The sequence below is a fragment of the Buceros rhinoceros genome, unplaced genomic scaffold (assembly GCF_000710305.1).
Source record: "Buceros rhinoceros silvestris isolate BGI_N320 unplaced genomic scaffold, ASM71030v1 scaffold10646, whole genome shotgun sequence".
In the NCBI taxonomy this organism is placed as follows: Eukaryota; Metazoa; Chordata; class Aves; order Bucerotiformes; family Bucerotidae; genus Buceros; species Buceros rhinoceros.
Genome location: NW_010418078.1, coordinates 11,783 through 31,132, shown reverse-complemented (window position 1 = coordinate 31,132; position 19,350 = coordinate 11,783). Strand labels below are relative to the sequence as shown.

At 45.1% G+C, this 19,350-nt stretch overlaps 1 protein-coding gene across 3 annotated transcripts in view; it reads right to left on the bottom strand.

Moving 5' to 3' along the window:
• The window catches only part of FAM65B (family with sequence similarity 65, member B), a 36,409-nt gene extending 17,739 nt beyond the window's left edge, over nucleotides 1-18,670 (bottom strand). For 2 of the 3 annotated variants that reach the window (XM_010138399.1, XM_010138400.1), the window contains exons 1-11: nucleotides 18,550-18,668; nucleotides 17,164-17,319; nucleotides 16,488-16,566; nucleotides 15,769-15,792; nucleotides 14,684-14,737; nucleotides 11,595-11,744; nucleotides 10,581-10,644; nucleotides 6,579-6,622; nucleotides 5,171-5,296; nucleotides 3,117-3,265; nucleotides 1,828-1,957 (exon numbers count right to left, since the gene is read on the bottom strand). In XM_010138399.1, the coding sequence (XP_010136701.1) occupies nucleotides 1,828-1,957; nucleotides 3,117-3,265; nucleotides 5,171-5,296; nucleotides 6,579-6,622; nucleotides 10,581-10,644; nucleotides 11,595-11,744; nucleotides 14,684-14,737; nucleotides 15,769-15,792; nucleotides 16,488-16,566; nucleotides 17,164-17,319; nucleotides 18,550-18,650 (1,077 nt within the window). In that variant the 5' untranslated portion in view covers nucleotides 18,651-18,668. Of the gene's footprint in view, nucleotides 1-1,128; nucleotides 1,276-1,827; nucleotides 1,958-3,116; nucleotides 3,266-5,170; nucleotides 5,297-6,578; nucleotides 6,623-10,580; nucleotides 10,645-11,594; nucleotides 11,745-14,683; nucleotides 14,738-15,768; nucleotides 15,793-16,487; nucleotides 16,567-17,163; nucleotides 17,320-18,549 lie in introns of all 3 variants that reach the window. The other variant, XM_010138398.1, reaches the window with a different exon arrangement.
• Between the last annotated feature and the right edge of the window lie 680 nt (nucleotides 18,671-19,350).

Here is a 19,350-nt window from a genome sequence, read left to right as displayed (position 1 = left end):
AAAACTTGGGGTCAGCATCTCTCTGGTAAACAGAGAGCTCTGGGAGCCACGCCCCAGAAAAGAGTCGTGAATTCTGCTCGTCCTACTAGATTCCCTCAGACAGCATTTCCAGTGCACTGCTCTAGTTCCTGCAGCACTTCTCTTTTTAATGGGGTTGTACTTAAGCCACCTCGTCTGCATTTTCCTACCCATTATAGATTTCTGTTGTATTTATTTTCTGACTTCTAAAGTAGCAATCCCTAAAATTTAATGCAGTTTGCTCCAAAAGTTTCTCTAGTGTTATGGCATTTTCATGGTATTACTATCCTATTTACGTTCTGTTGAAAGTGTGTTCTGCATGTGGCATGGATATCTCTACTAATTGTTGAGTTACATAGAAGTCCTGTTCAACATGAGTTTCTGCCAAAAAGAAATGGAAGAACTGTGTGGCGGTGTATTGTACTGATCATTTAGGAAGCAAAACCAGCATATGCAGACCCCAAAATGATCACAGCATATACATATGTTCATCTCTCTGACTGACCTATGGGAACAAAGCGGTATAGGAGTCACAACCTGCCTATCTGACCTACAAATCTTGCTTTGGTATGTGGCCATCTCACGGAAACGCACAGCACAGATGAAAGGCAACTCTGATTTTGCTGACACTTTGCTGAAAAGAACTGTAGCCATTCTCATGTTGGTAAGGTGCATCAGGTTAAAGTGTCCAAAACTTGCATCTTTTTTTTTTTTCCCTCAGCAGTATTAGCAGGTTTTTTTCCTAAATTTTAAGGTTCATTTCTTCTTTCTCTCAACATGGGTATGCTTTAAGCATCTGAAAGTCATGTTACTAGGCAAATGTATAACATCAATCAGGGTAGCAGTCAATTTTTAAGAACACCATGTCGGCTTGTATTCCCGCCCTGCTCTCCGCCCACAGATAGCTGGCTTCTGATCATTATCCCTCTAGAAACCAAGAGGAATTCTGATTTAATGCAAGCAGCATGGGCTCACAGTCATGTTCTCCCCTCTAATCAGTCAGCAAAATGAGCAAGTTGCAACAGAGAGCAACACATGAAGCATGCATGGGAACGGAGGTACCACACAGGGACTGAAAAACTGCTTCACCAAACGAAACCCAGGACTCACATATAGCTCTAGCCCTGCTTTTGGACTTAGCCTGAGCGATGGCAGGTCACTAAAAGAGCGACTGCGACGAAGCTTGTCAAAGAAAGTGTCTTGCAGAGCATCTAAGATTGTCAACTTTGGCCTGTCTTGCAGGGGATGAAGCCATTTCTTCAACAGTTAAAGCAAAGAGGGCATGAGGAAGGGCAAGTTAAACGAATGCTTTGTAGCAGAGTACTAAATTATAGGCATGGGAGGCAGCACTTGTAAAATTCCTATCTGTACAGATGGCCTATTCAGTTTATATACAGTCCTGATTAAGTATTCCGAATTTGATTCATGTGAAATGTAGGAACATCCTGTGAATATCTTCAGTACAGGGGAAAATTTATCATGGGAGATGTTAAAAATACTAGTGCTATAACGGTTGCTACTGTTAGAAAATGAACACACATTTTATAAAGATTATTCAACTATTAGAGCACTAAGGCAAGGAGAATAGGTATGCGGTAATTGGCCACAGAGTTTCAAAGATGCCAGGGTCATAGTCACCTTCTCTGGGGATTAGCAGCTAGGAATGCACTTGCTTTATAAGTATTTGTAAGGGTAACCTGCTGGAACCTGGGAAAAAAAGCTTAGATGTGTAAAGCAATGAAGCAGTTGCAGTGTTTGAACGGCTCTGGGGCTTCTCATTACATAAACATGAAGCTGAACAGAGCTTACAAAGAACGAGTGGTCCTTGAAGGTTGGTGTTTCAGGAGTGCCTTGGCTGTACATGGACATTCTCCTCTGGAGAGCAGATGTCTTGTTCACATTTCCAGTGGACGGGGTCAAGTCTTCAACATCAAAGGGGCTACGGACACACAAGCAGAAAAAAACCCGTTGTTAGGCTGAGCAAGAAGGAATTTCAGGTCCATGGAAAGGACTTTTGAAAAGGTGGTTTATTAGCACATCAAAACCCAGAGGTAGCAGGTTTTTTAACAGAAGTGTTTAAAAGAAAATGTTGTTAATTAGACAGCAGGCTCAGAAGTGTGGGTTTTGGTTCTGATGAAAGTGTTCTACTCTCAGAAATCATTTACGTACCATAGCCTGATGTTATTCTTCTCACATGAAAAGTATTCTTGGATTTGAGTTGCCAAGTGTCACACATACTAATGAGAAAGGTGCTCTACTATTAAGAGAGCTGTTGCAGTATCAAAGAAACCAGTAGCTCTTATTGCTGGCTTCATGTTTATTGCATTACAGGAAACAGCAGACATGACTGTAAAAGCTAAAACCGTCAATGCTTCTTTAGAAATGACAGTTACCAGTTTTAACAAAGTGCTGTGAGGTCTGGGTTTGAATCCTAACACCATCAGCTTACCTATGCTGACCAATGCAGATAGAATCATAGAATCATTTCGGTTCAAAAAGACACTTAAGATCATGGAGTCTAACTGTAAATCTAACACTGCCAAGCCCACCACTAAATCATGGCCCTAAGCACCACATCTGCGATGGTCAATGCCAGATTTCCCACCACCTTCATGGTGTATGAAGCCCTTAAACACCAGCTCTTAAAGATGGGCCAACTTCTGAACTTGGCTATGCTAGTGTACAGCCAGAGCAACCCCACTGACCTTTACACTAATATTAAAAGCAAATTAAAGAATATATATGAGGACTCAGTTATGCCCCTTTATTGAGCGTGGGGAAGAAGTATACACTTCAGGCAATTCAGTGATCTCTCATCACTATCCACTTCACAGGCCTCCTAATGTCACTACTCACCACGCGTATCAGGACAGCTCAATGTAGGCACAGCTAAGAGCCCAGGCACAACCCCCTTTGCGCAGGGAACACGTGGCTGCCCATGAACTGCTTCTCATCTCTGAAACCTGGGCTACAATTCCTTCCCTAGCTGCCTCCACAGAGAGCAAAACAGAGAGAAAAAAAACACCTTTCCTCTTGGGTTTAATTTTTACTGCTGCTTGACCCAGCGACCAATTGACCGACCAACCAACTCTACTTACTACCAGGTGATTTCAAGGTTCAGCTTTATTGTGCCAAGGTCATTAATGTCTACTGCCACCACCTGAGGCCGAGCTGCAAACAGGTCTTTTGTCTCACAGGTAACGCTTCCCACGAGGAGGTGAGTGGCAAGTCCTTTAACTTCTGTGACCTGTGAGAAACAAGAACAGGATATCTAGGACCACAGGAGGCATTGCAATCCTTAATTACACGGTTTGCTGGCTGGGTTCCTCTTGCTAAAAGGCTTGCAAAATATGACTATGTTTGTTGCATCTTCATAACTTAGGGGGAAATTCAGGGGTTTTTTAAAACGAATGCTTAGTTGCATATGATTGTGTTTCTATGTTTTCTTTATGTTTTTTGGGTAGCTAGAAGAGAACAACAGTACTGGCTCAAACCAAGGGGCTATCCAGTCTTGTATTTGGTCTTTTGCAGTGACCATAAGCAGAGCCTAAGGGAAGAGGGAGAATGGAGGAAGCGTATTGGATGTTTTCCCATCTAATACTCCTCTCGGCAGTTGACAATTTTCATCACAGTGAACCTCCCGATGTACTGAGCTTACTTAGTAATTCCCAAGGGAGCTCTCTTCTAGCTAATTATTTGCATTATGATGGCCTTTGGTGAGGACCTCCACAGATCCACCGGTGAGGAACCACCTCCACGTATGTTTTCATAGTTAGGGTAGCAGAGCACTATTCACGCTTACAGATATACCTGCCTGAAAATTCAGAGGGACAGTAAAAAATTCATGGGGGCAGCTCTTATACAAACCAACCTTTGGCTATTTGCTTGAAAGTCAGTTCTTGAACCTTTTATGTCAAAGTCTTTGAAGAGAGACCAAAAAGGTGTGAGAATATACACATTAACTTTACTAGTACTGTGACTCTTGTTTGTAGCTCTCCTGTACTATAAGAAAGGGTTCTCTCCCAACCTTCCACCTTAAACCTGTGGTGTTAGATGGGGGACAGTGACTCACCTTGTGTCACAACTTGACTTTCTATGAAAAAGTACTGTCTCACACATTTGTGATTATTTTGGTGGTGGTTTTGTAATCACCTGCATTTTTTCAAAAAGTTTTTGCAGTGTCTAAGTGGGACATTTCCCATAAGACTTTCAAGACACTCTGTTTAAGCTGCCTAACCAGGGACACCTGGAATAACTGCAAGCAGCAATTTCTAGACAGGGTTCAGGGAATGGGCTGCTCTAGATTGGAGGTTTGCTGGAAGGAAAGCACATGGACTTTCAGCCAGGAGAAAAGTGTGAAGGGAACAATAGGCGGATGGAGCAATGGTGGAAAGGCTCTGGTTTGGGAGGAAAAGTTGCTGCTGACTGCTAGGAGTTGCAAAGGTTGTTCTTTCCTTGGGGGATGGGGCTTAGAGTCAGAGGACAACAGAGGCTGCAGGCATTAAGTAATTTTGGGAATAGCTGTGCTCTAGAAAGATGCCAAAAAGTCTGAGCTGTTTTTTCTACAGGACCCCATCTACTGCGAGCAGAAAACTCACAGCTCTGCTACCTCACACTGGAGTGCTGCTGCACTGTGCAGGGTGGTGGGACTGGACCTCAGGACTATTCCAGGTTATGTCCAGCTGGTCCTGGGTGTGTTCAGATGGGAGCCCTCCAGATCATCAGATGCTGCTCTCTTATCTGAGAAGTACTAATAAACTCCACCAGCAGTGTGATTTTTTGGACTGGGGTTCTTCATTGCTGGTCTTTTCCTGAAGAGTGTTAGCAAACGGGTTTCTAGTGTTCCTTTGTTTTGGTGCAAATAGCCCGAGTTGCTGGAGAGCAATGTGAAGGGAGGGTCATGTTAGTGTGGCCATGACACCAGTCTGGGAAGAGTTAGGACAACCTCTCCCACCAGACTCCCAAACTCATCTGTCTTTGAGCATCTAGATTGGACAGTACTATAGCATTTTGCTCTTTGGTAGGTGTGTTGGAAACACTAATGATGCCTCATTTTCAAACTATTTAATGATCTGCTGCTGCGTTTTTCCTGATGGTGCATGAAGGCAGCGTCTTGACTCCTGCCTTGCTTGCAAGGAGTCAGCGTGCATACCTTAATGGAGATCAGTCCAACAATGAGAGGGAGGAAAACCATTTCTTCTCCGTCCCAGCTCTGCTTGCCATTCACTTCTATTTTGCCTTTCAGTTTCCACCGCTGGCGACCGTAACGCATGAAAATCTGAAAAAGAAAAATCCTCTTATTTGCTTGTGAAATCTGCTCTTATGATGCACAAATATCAGAAATGGGATTGAGGAAAGGGTCTGAAAAAGGCTGCAAGAGTTAGTGGTGTAGGTGCTGCCCTTCTGCTTCTCACCAAGCCAGAAGGAAAAGGTCTATCCTGCAGGATATCCATCTCCCAGCTCTCCTAATCTCTCCTTTCAGTAGTGTACCCCTCACCTCAGCTTTCACCTTCATGTAACTAGATGACTCATAACAAAGAAGCTGCAGGAGTTTTAACTCTATTTACAGAGAAAGCAGCCGTCAGGGTGGGTGAGTTTTGGGAGGGCAAGATGAAAGCTCCCATGGCCTTTCCTAACATTTGCAGCTTGCTGGATCTGCTGCCTTCCCAGGCAGGGGAGAGGGTAGGTGAGCTTTTGGCTGTTCCTGTCAGAGGCCTCCCCAGCTGTGAGACCGTGGCTGCCTGGCGGTGAAAATGAATGAGACCCACAGTGCAGGAATGTGGTTTGAAGCAGTAAAGCAGAAAGCCCATTCTGGGCGGCGGCGCTGGCTGCGAGAGACCTGCACCATCTGATCGTCCCCGCAGAGGAAGCACACGCTGCTTGCAGGCACGAGTTTGTCACCGGATTGAGAGGGGCAACAAATGAACTGGTGTTCAAGAGAGCTGGAAGTACAGGTTGAGGGGATCTGTTATCAAGCCACTGTGAATTTCTTGCAGGGTTAGCTCCATTCTGGATAGAGCTGGAGGCTTTTACTTTAATCCATTTCTAATTAACCTGCTCTTGGAGTTTTTCACTGGAACGCTGCAGTGACCAGAGATCCTGACACAGCCTCATAGCAGGTAACATCTGGGTCTCAAGAACTGGTTATGCTGTGTCTTTCTGCTCCTCTGCTTTATGACGAAGTAAAGCCTAAAGCATCTAGTAAAGGATATTTGCAAGGATGTGTTCAATTTGCTCTGCATGCACGTAATTTCTTCCAGGAAATGTTTGTTACTAATAAATTTTTAATTTTTTTTTTTTTGAAAAAAGCTTGTATGTCTTTGACTAGCCATCAATCAGTGCTCTGAACAGCATTTTCGGATCTTCTGACAGATGCCCTGACAAAGGCAGACATAAAGAGAACTGCGAGGTTTTTCGAGCATATACAGGAAAAATATCAGCTGTTTCTTGGGGTGCTGATGCGAGCAGGTTTCATTCATCGCAATGTACAAAGCAGCAGAAATCTGCCCGCCTCTTGATTCTTTTGCTTTTAAACACACCGTAAACCAACGCAGACATACCTCGTACTGATCTCCCGGGCAGAGCCGAGCGAAGCCAGCCAGACCTGGGAAGGAAAGACACGGTGGAGCTGTGGGAGATCCTGGGCTGTGGGAGAGCCTGGGCTGCCGGGTGCGGGGGGTGCAGCAGGGCCTGGCAGCCAGGTGCCCGGGGTGCCCATGGGGTGCCACGCTCAGACAGGAGGGGGCGGCTGCCCCTCGTAGCCCGCACAGCCGCTCTGCCAGCCCCGCCAGGAGGGGTTGGTAATCCCCCCTCCTCTCACTGCTGCCTTCCTGCACTCCACCTCCCAGCCCCACCACACCCCACCATCTTAATTTTCTTTCTTTTTTCTTCTATTTTTTTTAATAAAACTCATTGTGTTGTGTTTTTTTGCATTTAGAAGATTTGCACTTTGCAGCTTTTTTTCCTACAGAGCTCAAAGTTTCCTTTTATATAGTAATTATTGAAAAAGAAGAAACAGCTTCCTGATGTTATCTGGCTTCAGAAACTCAGCTTAATGCCCTTAATATCACGCGGTGTAGGCGAGCTGCTGGTTACCACGTAGTGCTGGCTGCTCAACACTAATCAGACTGAGCTATACGTTGCAACACAGGCTGCTTTTCAGTACATCTTAACAGAAACACAAGAGAGGCTCCTTCTGTTTAGCATTTCCGCAACATTTTAATTCCCATAGCAGCCGAGCGTCTTTCAATAGCAAGTACATCACAAAACACGACTGACATCTGCAATACAAGATTCATCTCGTCTTTCCCCAGAGGGAAGGCGTGCAGCAAAGCACTTGTCGTATATGTCTCCTTTTTAAAGGTAGCACGTGATGCTGCTGTTTCTTTACCAGCCCTGTGCATATGAAATGAAAGTTTCCTGAAATCCCAGGGAAGGTACCATCCCTCTCCTGGCCTTGTGACCTGCTCTTCTACAGGATTCAACTGGTTGGTTTTCATTAACCTAACCGTCTTCCTCCACAGAGGAAACCTCTCCTTTCTCTCTTATCTTCTCAGTAGGTAGCTATCACACTTGTTTTGGTGTAAAAATGTACCTAGCTTTGCCAGGGCAAGTCTAAAACCATGCGTCTAGTGTTGCAATGCCCAAAGAAACCATCTTGAGGACACATAATACAAAGCCTGTGGCAGAGAAAGGAATGAAAACAAACTTGCTGCGTTTATCCTAAAACACCACAACTGAACATACACGGGTGCGGTAAAATCAAGGCAAGTATGATGAACCCTAGTGTTGGCTTTATTTACCAATTAGAATTACTCCTGCTAGCTGGACTGTAGGAGCAACTAGATCTCTGCATGCAGTCATGGCCTATCGCCTGTCCCTGTGATCTGCTGATCCTCCTCTTCCATTTCTTTGACCAGGAAAGGGTTTTCTTTGCTCATCTTACTGCGTAGCCAAACAGAGAGGCCCTTGCTTAAGAGCTCATATTACCAGCTCCTTTCTAATTTATTTACTGCTTATAAATAATTTAAGCTTACTAGCACTCCACTGCTGCTTCTCTCTCCCCAGGCATGCTTTTATAAGTGAATTTGATCTCCGCTGGGACATCACTGAAAGTATCTGAGGAAAATAAAAAGGTCCTTTCTTTGGTCAGTGTATGGGGTGGGAGGGTGGGGAAACACAGCTTAAAACTCCACGTGGACTTTGTCTGGAGTCGAGGTCTGTGAGCTGTGACTGACCCAACCAGGCTGGTCAAGCCTCTTCAGCCTCATGAAATGGGGGCTAAGCACTGACTTGATTACAGGGAATAAGCACTTTGACAGGAAACAAATTCTTGGTAACTGAATGGCTTTCGGGGACTGAAGGAGTGGCAGAAGCCAACGGCTCTATGGTGCCATTTCAAATGTCATGCCTTTGTAAAAGCTTGTAATGCTGATGGGATGGGAGATTACTTTGGTGGAGTCAGCATCAGTAGTTAGGGGAGATATGGTCATTGAGTGGATGTCGTAAGGTGGCAGGGCACTTTAGCTCCTGCTCTCCTTGCACCGCCAACAGGTAAAGGAGCACCACCCTATACATCAAAACAAGACACGCAGATTACATAGAGGAACCTCTAAACTTCCACGCTGGGTTTCCCTGTTTAATTGCAACAGCTGATTAATCCTGAGCAGTAATCTAAGCCTGCTAGCAAGTACATTCTTTTTATTCTGAAAAATTATTAGGCTTTTTTTTTTTTTTAAATATCAGTCAGAAGAACACAGTGTGGGCCCCCTGCTTCCTGACAGCGCTGTGTAGGTTGTCTTGCTTTCAGTGTAAGTGACAGAGGGCACAAAAGAAAAATAACTAGAATGGCTAGGAACAGATAAGCTTTGGGGAGAGGAATACTTTGATTTTAAATTAGATCCTAAAGTTAGCGGGATATGCTGCAGTGTAATGTAAGGGAAATGCTTGCTGCCTGCCTGAGCTGCAGACTTTAGTGGTAGAGCTGTTGTAAGTTTTAGCAATAGAAATGGCTGGATTGTCCTATTGGATTCTTATTCCTAGGGAAAACTATCTAGATAGATATCTTAGATGTCCTAATTAGAGAATTTTTAATGATACAGCTTTTCTCTTTGTTAGTTTCTAGTTTGTGCCTCTTTATGTCATGAGAACTGTGTTCAGAAATAGCTGTTATTTGTGGTTTGTGCTCTGCTCCTGCAGGTGAGCACAGCACCCACCTTGAGAGCTCTTGAGCTTTGCTGGAGGGATCAGGCAGTCAAAAGCAACGGGTTAGACCCTTTCAGCCCAGCCACTTGCAATGCCATGACACCTTCTGCAACATGTCCTCTGTCAGGAACCGTGCTGCACGGCATTTACAGCAGGCAAGGAAACACTGTGAGGGACCTGGCCTATGCACTTCCCCTTGTACACCGCGTGACCTCGCGCTTCCTTCGGCGACTCCACCGTGCAGTTCTGCTGGCGGTTTTTTATAGAAATATCTGTCTCAGTCTCTCTGTGTCCAACTTCTATCTACACATCTTTGACTGCCTTTACAGTACAGAAGAGTGGGGGTTGTAAAACCCTGAGGTTTGCTGCTGTGGGATGGAGCTATGAGAACTCTAACAGCTACTCCACTTGTCTTCTCTGAAGTGGGTGCAAGGAGTAACTATTTTAATTTAATCTAAGCTAGATCATGTCTTACGCAGTGCAAGCACAGGACACAACTAACTCACAACTGGGATAAGGCAGGCAGAATCAAAACCCAGAATGAGACTTATGAGGTCTAAAAACCCCACCAGCAATACTGTGGATTTTTTAAATGGCAAGATTTCGAGTGAGGAATTAAGAGTGCATGAATATTTAGATGCTGATTTTGTTTTATGGAACTATTTTCATGTCAAAGAAGATATCCCTACACAATCCCTTTTTGAAGATGTTGAGTCTTAAAGGGATAATAGCACCAGCACTACCTGGTGATTCGGTGGGGCTTCCAGTAAAACGATTCCATTGTATGCAAACTCATAAAGTCCCCTGTCGTAAAGACAAGGAATAAAATGGAAAGGTGAAGGCCACCACTGAGTTATCTAGGTGTTTAAATGGAAAAATACCCTGAGCTCTTTGCTCTTCTATGTTTGTTCAAAAATCGCAGCAGTCAGAATCAGCAAAAGGACTTCGAAACAGCTGATGTCAAATTAAGACAGCATTTTGAACGTCAGCTCCAAGGCCATTCACATAATTTCCCAGTTATCTTCTTAAAGGATTATGGAAATAGCAACAAAAGGTGCAGCAGCCTTCAAAACTCAATTGCTTTGGCTTTGGGAGGAGTGTTCAAAAGAGGTAATTAGCCTTGAAAACAAGAAGTAGCATCTCAGAAAGCCTCTCTGTGAGCTTTGATGTTCCTGGCTCTCATTTTTTCCACTGGGCAGGCGTGTCAGTTGGGGGTTTGAAGGCTCAGCAAGGGGGTGGTGGGGCAAAAGACACCTCTCGTAAATACACGTCACACCAGCATTTTCGATGCCCTCACTAACGTGCACAGGCGCTGCTACTGTTCAGGAGAAAGAAGGGAAAAGCGAAAAGGCAATTACCTTTCATCTTGATGCAAAACTCCCCCAGTAGGTTTTCCAGCTCTGCTTCTATGGTACACATGTTCTGCATTGGAAAAGAGACCCGTGAGATCAGACAAACCCTCTTTCTCCACCTTTTTTTTCTTTTTTTCTTTTTGTTTTTTTTTAAGGTCTATTTGGTCTATTCTGTTATGCAGATGAAAGATACTTTGCAGTAAAATCAATCTGCCAGAACCATCAGTCCTGTTTAGCTAGGTCCGGCCCTAAAAATGGCAGCTGAGCTATGACTGCTCATGCCGAAGCTGAGTGCAACCCCATGCTCTTCTTCTGTGTGCTCTAATCCTCCTGTTGGCAGAGGGCAGTTGTGGCCCTTGAAGCGTAACCTGGTCACTGTCTCAGTCCTCTCCAAGCCAGGACATGTGCCAGCAGCAGCTCCATGCCAAAGCGGCTCCCAGCATGATTTAATCTCTCAAGAAACGTGGACTACGTTAAGAAAAAAGACTGTGGGAGACGGGTACTGGACCCTCTCCAGTTCTTCCTTCAGATTTAGGAAGGTTGTCACGGCTTGTGTGCTGGGATGTTTGCAACACTATTAGACCCTTCTTCATCTCCTGCCTGTTTAATAAAAAGATGTTGATCACAGCAAGTAAAACTGCACAGCATGCAGCAGATGTCTGTATACACATGGGTTCCAGCCAACCTGCCACCCCAAGATCTGTGGGGTGGGAAGGAAATAGAGTATGTGGAGTTTCAGGGAAGATTTATGCTTTTTTCTTTTGCGGCAGTTCCCAAGTATAACCCTGCTCTCATAGAGCATAAACATTATTATTTCAGGGAACTCTTGGGGCCCACATAACCTGTCTTTGTAAGTCATCAGGTATTCACCTGAAGATGAACAAATAAATAAATAAATCTTCTTTGCCGAGTTTGTTTTTAATTTTTTTATCTGGGGGAGGTTCTCCCTGAAATCGGTGGCAAAGTGCCCATGGCCTTCAAGCAGTGCGAGAGACGAAGACTAAACTGATGAGGATGTACCTCTGTGTACTCCTTGTAGCTCCTGTTGATTTCGGTTAAACTCTCTCGAGCTGCTTTGCTAGCAGGAGACATTGCAAAGGCTTGCTTCATTTTGCTGGCACCATCACAGAGACGTCTTTGGATACAATAGGCTTCATAAAGCTCATCCACCTGGCGGGAACAAGGAACGCGGATTGAAAAAACCCGGAAAACCCAACAAAATAAAGCCAATGAACAATGGAGTAATCTGCATTATAAGGAAACTCAGCCGAACTGTTAGGTGCAATGGAGAGGCTGAGCAAATGAAGCTCTGACATTGTTACAGTCCATGAAAAAGAAACACAACATAAAAATAACTTCCACTGGAAAAATCTCATGGCAGCATCAAGTGATGCTACCAGCAATCCACCTGCTCATCCTGCGCACCTTTAACCATGCAACTCCCTTCTTCCCCTTGTCTGCACAGTTGTAACGGTAGGGCAGGCATGCAGCAAGCTTCGCAAATGTATCAGCTTGAAGAGCTCTTTCAAAGGCAACTGCAAACGCCACATTGCCAAAGGAGGCTGGACATGTTAAATGGCACGTTTAACAGGGCCAGCAATGGCTTCTCTATTGCTAACGCCAGCTGTGAATTGAGGCTGTTGCAATATTTGAGTAACAGGGAGTACCGGAAACAGGGAGTGATTTTTTGAATTCTCACTGCCCATCCTCCAGGAACTGGGAGTCACAGTCAGAATCAGCACAAGTAAAAGCCTTAGAAAGAGCTGATGTCAAATTAAGACAGCATTTTGAACTTCAGCCCCCCCAGGCATTCCCATAATTTCCTGTGTCATCTTCTTAAGCTCCTTTGGTGTGACTTAGGCACCCAGCATTTTGTAAGTGCGTGCTCCAGGAGTTTTGCAAAACCCCGTCACGCACTGTTTAAAGCCTCACTTGGATCTCGCTTTGGAGTGCAATGGATTCACATGTGTCTTCTGCTTTGGTTTCCTTTTTCCCTCTGATCCCTGCACTGAATATATACATTTACTCCATCTGAGCTGTCTGGTGGGAGTCTACAGTGGTATGGCTGGTGTATATATATATATATGTATAGTGTGTGTATATATAGAGAGTGTATATATATACACACACATGTATAGCTATGTATAGTGGTATGCATTTCTATAAACTTAATCTGCAAGATACAGGAAATGTAGATTTCTAATCAGACTTTATCAGGGTAAGGAAAAGGAGAGGAATAGAAGAAGCTGTCTCTTCTTTCTGCTTCCAGATAGGATGATATTTGTTTTTTACCTGGAATAACTCTTTTCTTTTGTCATCTCTGACATCAAGCAATCGCCCTGTGCCCCATGGTGCTTGTTGCTCAGAAGTGGATATTCACAGAAGAATTTCTCTCTATGAAAGCAGCCAGCACCTTGGCTTCCTGAGTCTACATCTTTGTGTTGCTGCATTAGAGATGAGTCTGATGTGACAATCCAGACATGTTCCAAATCGCATTTTCCAAGCCTGCTTAACCTCTAACAAAAAGTGCTGTTGCTAATTGTTTGAAATGGGACTGGTCTTCCAGCCAGTTTCAAAGCCTTAGGTCGACTTTTGCAAGGCCAGCTTGGATTCCCAATGGCCAAAGCCCCTGACTTGATGGATCTTCAACCAGAACAGGGACTGCTTTGCAAAGTAGAAGAGCTCAGCAAAGAGAAATGGGGGCACAAGGTAGCATTTCACTATTTCAGAGTTACAAAAAAAAACCTTCTTGAATTCTTATCCACTCCTGACTTGCAAGTCAGCAAGCTGAAGACAGCTACTATAAATAGCTGTCACTTGGTATTTTCTTCTGCCATGAGGGTGGAGCGTTAACCCAGGGCTGATGTCCTGCCCCTGCCCGTGTAAGCAAGGCTGGCACATGCTCACCTGCCCCCCTAAATACGTAGGGTTTGCTGCTGTGCATTCCATTTTCCTTGCTCTGCCTCCTGTGTGGAGCAGTGATGGGTAGAACAGCAGAAGGCATCGCTATGTACCTATGGCTCTGATTTGGTACTGATGAAAAAGACCTTTTCTGTCATTAGAGACAAAGATATTTCTTTACCTGCCCAAGCCCCTAAGCTTTAATGCAGCACAGCTCAGCTCCTTTTGTCTCTGTTGCTGTGGGTTACAGAAAGTAAACTGATGTACTTGGCAAGCTTGAGTAATACTGACCAGCGTTACCTCTTGCACTTCGTGCTTTTCAGCCCTGTTATAAGCCCAGAAGCCATTAGCTCTGAGCAGGCTGGAGTGGGAAGGACTTGAATGGGAATGTTCTTCAAACACTAATTTTGCCATTCATGTTGCCAGCAAGAGAGTAGGTGGCTTGGGGAACAAAATTTCAGTCTATCACCTTACGACATTTTTTTTTTTTAATTTCCAAGAGCAAGAGAGGACTGAAATTAAAAGGTTTGGATGGGTTGTCATAATTGGAGCACTTCAAGCTGTGCAAACGCTTTTCAAATGACTCTCAAAAGATATTTCATCCATCAAAAATAATTCATTCTTTTGTCAGGCTCAGAAAAGCAACTAATCGCTAGCAGATATGTTTATAACTAAGAGAACACACACCATGGATTTTGTCCAGCTCTAAAATGTACTAGTATAAATCATCATAAATCACTACTGAATATTCCCACCGATGTAATCAAGTGGATGTGGGCCCCAAAGCACGCAGCAAGAGCATTAGCAGTGAAATCCAGGAATAAATCCAATCTAGCTGCTGTGTACAGTAGAGACAACTGCTGAATTAAATTACTTTCAGATGTACCTCTCTTTCTACCTATAGTATAACAATAAACCTGCCATGAGATAGATCTTTCCCAGCAAGAACCTGACCCTATGTCCTCTCTGTACCTAAAAGCGGATGGGAGTGTCTCAGGGCACAGCTGGAGCTCGGGGGCTACAAAACACATGGAAACCATTTCTTTGGCTCTGACCTCCAGCCCATTGTGGTAAAAATACTGAATCAGGGAGGAGAGTCTTCATCAAGGCAGCCTCCCCAGAGCAGAGGGGCAGCAGGAGGCCAAGGGTTTGCTTTCCTTATAAGATAGGAGCAGATGCATTAGACAGACGATAGGAGTGCTCATTACCTTGCTAATGTGGAACTCCAACCTTCTCATGTATCTTTCGACTGCTTTGATTTGCTGAAGGAAAGGAAAAGGCAGTGGGTGAGGCACATTTAAATAAATCAGTAAGACACCACCACGCTAGCTCTGCTAGTCCCCACGAACCCGAGAAACTCCTCCTTAAAACACACAAGGTTTTTGTTGTCCAAGAATCTGGAATCAGCTGTCCCACCTTACTACCGTTAATCCGCTGCTGAAGACAGATCGCACTGACTTCTGTACCTAATGTATTTCTAAACAAAAAAGAATTTTTCTTTGATTGGATTTCCCTAGTTTTTTGAGTTCCTAAATAATATTTTTTTAAAAAAAGACCTTTTTTAACCCGAAATGTCTTTTCAGTACTTTGAAAACTTCTATTAAAACAGATCAGGTTCTGCATTTCAAAATCTATTCTCTTTTTCAGCAAACCGTTTTTGACAGCAAAACCAAGTTTGGCATTTTGACTGAAAAAAAACCCCAGACTTGTTCAAGAAACATTTTTGAAAGCTTTCCTTTTGTTTCACCTGAATTTTCCTGCGGGGAAAAATATTTCCAATTTTTCCTTCCCCGGAACTGGCAGGAGCAGGGATGAGCCAGGGCTTGACCTGGCTCCCTCAGCCAGCCCTGGCATGCCCCTGCCAGCCTTCCATTCGCCTGGACCTGGCAGGGTGAAGTTGCACAAGGCGATAGATTTAATGGCTGGCAACTGACAGAAATAGGAGGTCTCGCTCCTCCACATCCCTTGGCCCCTGGCAGGAGCCTGCCTCCCTCCCTGTGCCCATCCCAGAGCCAGTTTAACTTGGGAGATCCCGGGAAAGGGCTGATGGGGTAAATTTGATGCTGTGTTAGTGAGCACAGCTGGCTGGCAGAGGAGCCTGGCAAACACCAGAGCCCTTGGGAAGAGGAGGGGAGCATGACTTCTTCCTTTGCAAATGCAAATTGTCAGGTAACTTCTCTCCAGGTGTGGCCTGGGTAGCAGATCAGACTGAGAAAGGCTTCCCATGCCCGCTATGTACACATACAGATACTAATGCCACCTTGCAAAACCAGTGTCGAAGGGAGTAACATACCTTATCTAAATCGTACAGGACTCCCTGCAAGAGAAAACATGACACTGTGATTAATTGCACAACATAACAGCACCATGAGAAAGAAATGTCTGTCAGTCAATAGAAACCACAAACAAGACCAGGGCTGAAAGGGAAGAATCATAGAACCATAGAATGGTTTGGGTTGGAACAGACCTTAACGATCATCTAGTTCCAATCTCCCTGCAGTGAGCAGGGACATCTTCCACAGATCAGGTTGCCCGGAGCCCTGTCCAACCTGGCCTGCAACACTTCCAGGGATGGGGCATCCACAGCCTCTCTGGACAACCTGTTCCAGTGTGTCACCACCCGCGCAATGTAATCTAACGTGTAATCTAAATCTACCCTCTTTCAGTTTAAAAGAGTTACCCCTCATTCTATAACTGCTTCTTGGTAAAGAGTCTGTCACCATCTTTCCTGTAGCCCCTTTTAGGAACTGGAAGACCTCTATAAGGTCTCCCTGGAGCCTTCTCTTCTCCAAGCTGAACAATCCCAACTGTTTCAGCCTGTCTTCACAGGGGAGGTGCTCCAGCCCCCTGATCATCTGTGTGGCCCTCCTCTGGACGCGGTCCAACAGGTCCAGAAGAGCAGCATCAACACAAATTCCCTATATCCTGCTCCCACCTCCTGGCTGCTCCAGCACCTCGAGAAGGTTACTGTGCATCCCATTGACATGACAGATGAAAAAGCATGACACGTACCAGACGTGAGTTTCTTTTCATGTCTTTTAACTGAGCAGTCAACTTATCCAGCTCTGTCTGGTGAACTTCCAGATACTCGCTGTAAACACAAACCAGAGAAGGGATACGTGAGCTCTTCAGCACATACCGAGCTGGCTGCTGACCATCCTAAAAGCAAATCTGCCCAACGAATGGCTTTCCTCACTGGATGTGTTTTCAGACAAAAAACTCATTTACATTGATCTCTCCTAAAAGCAGCTCCCTGCTGCCTTTTCAGGAATAAACAAGAGTGTAAGAGCTCAGTGTTCTTACACTGAACAACCAGTTTCAAGTAAGCTAATCTGCTGCTTAGTTTATGGGCTGGTGCCTTCCCGTCACTGCCCTAGTATCTGGCTGGTAAGAGCCCTGTTATCGTCTGGGATGTTATCTTAAAGGAGATACCAGCCTCTGATACGACTCTAGAAAATTCGGACGAAAAAATTATGAAATCCCAGCTTTTGGGAGCTTTCCTAGCAATTGGAGTGGATTCTGTCCTACTTCCCATACAAATATTACAGATCCTAAGTGTTACAATCCAGGCTCCAAGAGGTATATTTTCCTCTCCTAGGATTAAGGATCCCTGTTCCTGTGATATGTTTCTCTAGGCTCTAAAATGTCACAGAAAACTTCAATCAACAAACAGGATAAAGGCTCTTACTCCAGGCCATTCTTCAGGGCGCGGTAGACCTCTTCCATCCTTTTAGGCTGGGGCTCTTTGGGCGTGGTGCTGTTCTTATGGCCCAAATTATGCATTTTCTTCACCTTTGCTTGGGGCTTCTTGAGTGCAGAGGAATTTTCAATAAAAGAGTTACACCTGCAAAACGAACATTAAAGAAGAGGAAACCCCTGTAAGTCATGATGACCTCAAAGGAGCGTGCTTGAAGAACTCTTCTGATACTATCACTGCTAGCAGAAACAGAACTGCTTCTGTGCCTGCCAGTTAAACAACTGGATTTGTTTACGGGTTAAGAGGTCTCAGCAGCCTGGGACATACATTGTCAGCTTTTGATGTGCCGGTTGCCTTGCTGAGATACGAATGTTGGTCTGGAAAGGCCAGGCTGAGTCCGAGGCTCATTAGACGTTTCTCTGTCTTATACCACGCCTCTCCTGCCTCACATTGCTCAGCCACAGCCATAAAAGGACTGAGCTACACCCAGGTGCTGAAACCAAAGGGGAGCACAGATAATCTCAGCAGTAAAGCCCGGGGGCTCCTAAGAAAGACTGGGGCTCAGTTAAGACCGTGTCTGGAGGACAGCATCGCACCGCTGGCCTTAGGCATGGACTGTAGGTAGCTCAATATGGCAAAGGGAGGGTAGTTGTGCTGCATATAGGTGCCTCTTAGGTGACTCTGACAGGGGTAGGTCAGCATCTGATAACCATCCCTGACTAGAGCTGCCAGTGGGAGGTGAACCTTCGCCTGCTGCTCCTCCTCAATTGCTCATTGGTCATCCGGCACTTGGAGACTTTAGACAAAAGTTAAAATTAATTGTAAAGTAGCTGCTGGGGGAATCAGAGGCTGAATGACTTGGTAAATGCCCGACTCAGAGCTCTAAGTCCTGTCTAGCTAAAGGAAAGGCTTGGCTCTGCAGCCAAGCTCTGCCCTGTTTCCAGCAGGACATGAAGGCAGCCCCGCAAGGGAAACGACGTTGTTTTGAATTCACAGCAGCATGGCAATGATAAAACTGTCTTTTGGGTAAAAACGGTCTTAAACTGGGGGCAGTGGGAAGCATATCGTGCTCCTGCACATTTCACATGTTGAAAAGGTCACTGCACAAGTTAGTAAATTAAAATGCTTCTCTGAAATTCTCTCACAGCTCTGAGGCGTGTGAGGAAGCCCTGCATTAATGGGAGAGAGGCAAGCAGGCACCGGGTAGCTAAGGCAGAGGGTATCAGCTCAATTACACAAACAAGGGAGAGAGAGATTTTAGCCTAGAAGATTTTCTTCTGCAATCAGAGAGAAGGCAGTCCTCTCTCGCCTATTTTTCACCTTCACCCTCCCTTAGGGCACGGTCTGGAAATTCCGCTTAGAGGGCACAGCACTTGCCTGGAGCGTCTCTCCTGAAGCCCGCTGAAGCCAGCGAAGGACTGGCTTCTAATAATCCCATTAGGACCTCCCGGAGAGAATGAATGTGATCCTATTGACATGATTTCGGGGAGCCTGGAAGATATTCCTGAAAAACAATAGAAAGTAGGTCAGTGATGATGGAGGTTAAGAGGCAGGCAGTGAGGCTGGGACTGGCTGGTGCCCCTCAGACACGATAAGAGGTAATTGCACCCCAGAGGGGCTGTGAGCCAGGACACAAATCTGTTTCTGCTGCCAGATCAATCCGCCTCAAAAATAAAGTGGCCCTATTTTCACTTCTGACTTATGGGCCAGGGTCTACTGAAAATGTGCCAGAAACACCAAGAGGGTCTGGATGTGGGACTAGAAACCAGATGCTTCAGCATGATAATCCAAACACCATCCCTGATTTCTGCCATGCCCAGCATGCTTCTCCCCCAGCCCTGGTGTCCCCATCTGCTACATCAGGGTGTTCCAGAGAAAATTTTGGGAGTGTGCAGAGCAGTTAGGTGTTATTACATATGTTAAAATAAAAAAAACAAGCTGCATGAATCAAGACCTGCAGCTCCCCTTTGATCCTTGCTCATTTTCCCCATAGCTGTTCCCGCCTGGATGCTGAGAAGGAAGACGTGGTGGGGGTATGCGCAGCCACAACATGCCGTGATGAGAGAGGGATGCTCTCTGCTACAGCAAGAGGTGAGTAAACAAGCTCCAGGCACTGTATGTTCTGCATTTCATGTGTTCAGGGGGGCTCAGCACTCGGTGAGGAAGGGCTTGCTCTTT